Consider the following 6,000-nt stretch of genomic DNA (forward strand, 5'->3'; position numbering starts at 1 on the left):
GTTTGGCATTACATTTGTTGTAGTTGCTCATTGTAGATGTAGCAGAGCTGAGTTTGTCACTTGCATAAGAATGAGGGGGGCAGTTTGTCACTTGCCTAAGGGAGGCCTCCCACTGTGCACATTAATCCTGGATGATCGATCGCTGCTGCTCTCACATCTGATGAGAGATTTCCTAAGGGGGTATTGACTGGTATTAGGGACGGGCTGGTGGATGAGGGCAGCCACTCAGTCCTGCCTATGGATCACACAGTGTGCACTTAGTTATGCCCAGGCCCCATGCCAGGGGGTCCCTGATGTATTAACTGACCAATAACATGGAGATCCCAGTGCCAGCTGCCTTGCTGGTGGACGATTGGCATATACTTCTGCTGTGGGTCACAGCAGAAGTATATGCCAATCGTCCACCAGCAAGGCAGCTGGCACTGGGATCTCCATGTTATTGGTCAGTTAATACATCAGGGATGTATTAACTGGCGGCGTGATAAACTGGGTGTGGAGCACAATCCTGTTAGTTTAGCTTGAACATGGTGGGTGTGCAGGGGTCTGGTGGTGTTAGGAAACGGTATTGAGGGTAGGGGGGCCCCAAATTGAACTCTTGCACCAGGGCCCATGAGCCTATAGCTACGCCCCTGTATGCAAACCTTGTGGCATCATACCCAAAAAGACTGGTGGCTGTAATAGCTGCCTAAGGTGCTTCAACTAAGTATGTGTAAAGGGTCTGTATGCTTATGTCAATGCATTATGTTAGTTTTTCCCCTTTTTAATAAATTAGCAAAGATTTTGAACATTCTGTTTTCGCTTTCTTATTAAGGGGTAAGCTTAGAGAAAAACTTAAATTTTTTATTTTTTTTAGCACAAGGGCACAATATAACAAAATGGTGTGAAGACTCTGAATGCATATGCAATGCATTATGTCTAACATAAGATGATGCTCATAGAGGATTAAACTAGTTGGTGCCAAGAATGCTCTGAACCAATGTTTGAGGGCTGTATACTGTGCTTGGCATCCAACTGAAAAGGACATTTGGGGGAAACATTGTGAATAGATGCTGCTTTTAGCCAATGGGTGGCATCATAAGTGTTCTCAGCTCCGCTGACTGTCTCTCTTCTCATTTCTCCTCCCAAATGCCCTTTTCTGCTTTATACCTGGAATAATATTCAACCCCTCTTCCAAAATACAGGTTTGCAGCAGAATCATGGCACAAGGAAGTATAATCCCATTGCCTGAGAATAAAATGCAGTGTAGGACCTAAACTAAAATAATTAAAAATGTTGGTTCAGTCATGTTAAGAGTTGTCCACTACATGTCTAAAAACTGTAACTTTAAGGCCTCTTTCACACTACAGTATGTTGAATTCAGTGTTTTGCGTTCCGTTTTTCACGGATCCGTTGTTCCGTTTTTTGCTTCCGTTGTGGTTCCGTTTCCGTTCCGTTGTTCCGTTCCGTTTTTCCGTATGGCAAATACAGTATACAGTAATTTCATATAAAAAATTGGGCTGGGCATAACATTTTCAATAGATGGTTCCGCAAAAAACGGAACGGAAACGGAAGACATACGGATGCATTTCCGTATGTGTTCCGTTTTTTTTGCGGACCCATTGACTTGAATGGAGCCACGGACTGTGATTTGCAGCCAAATATAGGACATGTTCTATCTTTTCAACGGAACGGAAAAACGGAAATACGGAAACGGAATGCATACGGAACACATTCCGTTTTTTTGCGGAACCATTGAAATGAATGGTTCCGTATACGGAACGCAAAAAACGGACCGTATACGGAACGCAAAAAACTGTAGTGTGAAAGAGGCCTTAGAGCCAGCAGGGCTGGTGAGGCCAACAAATTACTTTGCTGTAGCCAGTTTATTTAAAGGGGTTTTCTGAGATCGGAAAATGTTTGGAAAAAGGTCTGAAATGCCATAAAATAAAAGAAGCATCGCTTAAATCCCCCACCACTCCAGCAATGCCTTTGTGGTCTCAGTCGGTGTTTGACATGTCTGTATGTTACTGACCTCAGTGATTGAGTGCTGTATACCACTGAGACCAGTGGGTGGCAGCAGAGGTCATTACTACTGCAACAAAGTCATCCAAGACCTCGGAGATCACCAGAGTGATGACAACGGAGGACAGTGGAAAATTTATTAGGTGAGTAATTGTTTTTTTTGTTATTTTATTTGGTTCTTTTTATTTGGTTATTTCTTCCCTGTTCTCTTAGGTCTGCTAATAAGGAGACAGTGCTGTACAGCAAATCTCAGCCAGATTAAATCTGCAGTTATTGTGTCCACTTGCTCCCAGATAAAAGCACACTCACTTAATTATTACACTGCTGATAGACGCTGGTGCCACCCACAGAGCTGAAATGTTGTTTTTTTTGCTTGAATCTGTCTGGGTAACAGTGGAATCCTGTGAAAGACACAACAAATAAAACAACAAATAGATTTAGCAAATGCTTCCAATGCTGGCCCGCTTTCTTAAAAGTGTTAGTTACAGTGGATAAGATTATGATTCACAAATAAGTAGCTATTAAATGTATAATTTATTCCGTTAGAGATGGGACCTGGTCTGCAACTGTCTGTCTAATGAAGCATTACAATAAGCAACTCTCTGGTGTATTACTTAGGATGCCCTTCATCTGAATGGACTTGTGTCAATCAACTAAGGGGTCTGTGATCATGCAGTTCCTAGCACAATAGTTTAGCATAGTCAAATATGCAGGGGGGGGGGGGGGATACAATTTCTCCTTATAGAGAGCGCCTAAACGGCGTGAGGAGTCTTATAGGCCAGGCAATGTTCCTCTGGAATTCTGGAAAGAGGGTATGCAAATGAGCCCTTAGCAAGCTGTGCCTATAATGCTACCATATGTAAAGCAGCTATCCTGTAAATCAATGTTCGATCTCTTCAACAGGCCTTGAGACATGAATTGGATAATAACTAAGCCATCATCTTATCTCCAGACAGCTGTTTCAGGATGATTGCCCCTCATCAGTACAGAGCAGGGAGTACTGGCTGAGAGGCCTAGGTTAGGATTCAGGGAATACTATTATCTCCTTAAGCCTCATGCACACGTCCATGGAACACGGACCGTGTGATACTGGCCTAGATTTCTTCTGAGTGCAAGAGCGCACGGCTGGGTTGCTAAGACGCCGTGCGCTTCCTGCACTCAGAAGAAATCCACGCCGGTATCACACGGTCCCTGTTCCACGGACGTGTGCATGAGGCTTTATGGAGAGTGCCTAAACCAGTGATGGCGCACGGGTGCCAGAGGCGGCACTCAGAGCCCTCTCTGTGGGCACCTGCGCCCTGGAAAAAGTCTATGACGTACCAATATGCTTTCGACTTTTCCTGCCATTTATCAGCACAGGACGCACTATGAACAGCACAGGCAGCGCACTGAATGTAGGCTATTAAGTTATTATAGCTATATGATAAAGTACATGAAAGATATACTATATTGTATTCAAGTTAAATTGCCGTGTTGGCACTTTGCGATAGATAAGTGGGTATTTGGTTGCAGTTTGGGCACTCAGTCTCTAAAAGGTTCACCATCACTGGCCAAAACGGTTGAACATTGACTTGTAGGATAGGTGTCTTACATCTGGTGGCATTAGAGGCAGAACTTACTGATTTGCATCCCTTCTTCCCAGGATAACCAAGGATGAATGCACACTGTAAAACAAAACTGATTAGATGCACCATCATGACAGTGAGCCCCGTGTCTTTATGTTTCATGACAAGGAGAGTACTTCACTATTTTTTAAATTCTAATTCCCCTCCGATCTCCGAAAAGTGGTGAATTTGTGGGGCATGGTAGGAATATTACTATTTCTGTATATGTACTCACCACATTCTCAGCACAAGTGAGATTTCTAGATTTAGGGTCTGTCACAATGAAATGGCCAACAATTTCATTTTCTGGTATACTGCGTGCTTGAAGGAGAAACCCTTCGAAATATGTTTCAGGACTTGCCTGCAGAGTGACTGAAAGAAGGCAGTAGAGTTATTTTTTACTTTTATTTGTTATGTCCATATTACCATGACTCTCATAATTAAATGTTAGCAACTTATGGAATCATCCTCCCCCCTCCCACCGTTAATTATTTATCAGTCTTGGAAACCTCTTGTGTTCAACAGAGGAAGTGGAAGTGCTCCCGCCTCTATTGGACCAAGCGATACATGACCCAGATCAGCTCTGCCTTTGACTATTCTAATGATAGAGATGTTCTTTCCCCTGTAACTGAGGCTACTATTGATGCCCCAGTTACAGCGAAAAAATACACAATGAAAAAAATGATTGACCCCCCCAGAGGTCATTTATGACTCTTCGGGAGACATATTACGTAACAAAAATGTATACTACATTAAGGGGGGGGGGGGGGGGGGAGAGGGGTACCAAAATTTTACTATTGATGGCCTATCCTCTGAAAAGGCCATTGATATTTAATTGGTAGGGCCTGACGCCCTTGCACCACAGCTATCAGCAGTTTTGGGGAAGCTCCAGCGGACAGCACAGTCCATCCATTGTGTAGTGGATGTTGCTGGCTACTTCAGCTCTGCTCCACTACACAATGGATGAAGCTGTGTAGTTGTGGCAACAACTTCAGCTGCTGGAGTTACCCTGAATCAGCTGAATGGTTGGGGTACAATCAGATCACAATGGGCCATCAATAGTAAAATCCCAGACAACCCCTTTAAAAATGTAATAAAAGTGTAAAAAATATAATAAAACAGCTTCCCCCAAAAGTAAAAATATACAAAAGATTTATTATAAATATTCTTGTACAAGTATTACATAGTTATACAATTTTTTCTTCACTACTTAGGTATCTACAATACATTTAGAGGAATGTAGAGAAAGGTTATTTAGTGTGAAGCATGAACAGCATAAAAAATAAATAAATTAATACCAAAACCTTTTTTTTAACATGCATATTACAAAACACAGAAAATAGTTTAAATAACATAGTAATTTATATGTATCCTCAAATGGAAAAAAATAAGACCACACATACCTACTTCACTGAAAAAAAAAATAAAAATAAAATTTAGCTGCTGAAACGCAGAGCGACAAGAACGAAAAAATGAAGCTGGTTATTAAGACTCTTTCAAGCCTGGTTATTAAGGGGTTATATAATCTACTGTAATAATCTACCATACAGAAGGATAAAATTATTGTAATTATTGTAAATATTATTTTAGCTGCTGAATATGTCAGTAATAACCGTTTCTTGTAAGATATTTAATTGGTTGTCAGTTCACACTTTTGAAAGGGCAGAGAATAGAAGCGACATCCTCTAGAGAACCATCCACTCCTATAGAAAGCTCATAGATTTAGACTGAAATCTGGTGGTACTCACCTGTGATTTCTTCTGCAGGTCTGTATGTGTGGCTAGAAGCAAACACACTGTATGGCGGCTCTGTTGTCTGTGCAGAGACGCCATGTTGTGGCGTCATTGTGTTACATGCTTTATAGACCAGTCCATTGCTATATGTGGACACGTGCGAGACCAGAAATCCAAAAATCAAAACTCGAAACACAAAAACTTTCATCTGATGAAAAAAATATATATGTCTTAATATATTTGGTATCACATTTATTGCCAATTCAGCAATACAATATGATAAGGATTAGTTATTAGCAAAGCTAATGAATAATAAATATCAGTTATAGAATTGTCAATGACTTATATAGTCGCCATAAAATAATAAAAGAACATATACTTTACTCACCTGTTTTTCCTTCCGTAGCTCCTTGCACCACTGCTCTAATCCTCCCATCTTCTTGGCTGCAGTGATGACATGCCCATAATGCCCTGAACATCTATGCCAATCATTGGCCTCAGCACAATATTGCACATGACTGCTGCGGTCAAGTCACGTGGCGTATAGCGGAATGTCATTACTGGATAGGTCATCAGTATCTAATTGGTGGAGGTCTGACCCCCGGGACCCCCGCTGATCAGCAATTTGAGAAAGCACCAGAGCTTGCAGTAGTGTCATGGGC

The 6,000-nt window shown here is 41.6% G+C and overlaps 1 protein-coding gene across 1 annotated transcript in view; it reads right to left on the minus strand.

The window, feature by feature from the left end:
* Nucleotides 1–5,774, minus strand: part of LOC122944206 (putative ferric-chelate reductase 1) — a 50,493-nt gene extending 44,719 nt beyond the window's left edge. The window contains exons 1-3 of the mRNA XM_044302429.1: nucleotides 5,727–5,774; nucleotides 5,354–5,546; nucleotides 3,841–3,977 (exon numbers count right to left, since the gene is read on the minus strand). Of these exons, the coding sequence (XP_044158364.1) occupies nucleotides 3,841–3,977; nucleotides 5,354–5,546; nucleotides 5,727–5,774 (378 nt within the window). The remainder of the gene's footprint in view (nucleotides 1–3,840; nucleotides 3,978–5,353; nucleotides 5,547–5,726) is intronic.
* Nucleotides 5,775–6,000: the final 226 nt, after the last annotated feature.

This window comes from Bufo gargarizans, chromosome 7 (genome assembly GCF_014858855.1).
Source record: "Bufo gargarizans isolate SCDJY-AF-19 chromosome 7, ASM1485885v1, whole genome shotgun sequence".
NCBI lineage: Eukaryota > Metazoa > Chordata > Amphibia > Anura > Bufonidae > Bufo > Bufo gargarizans.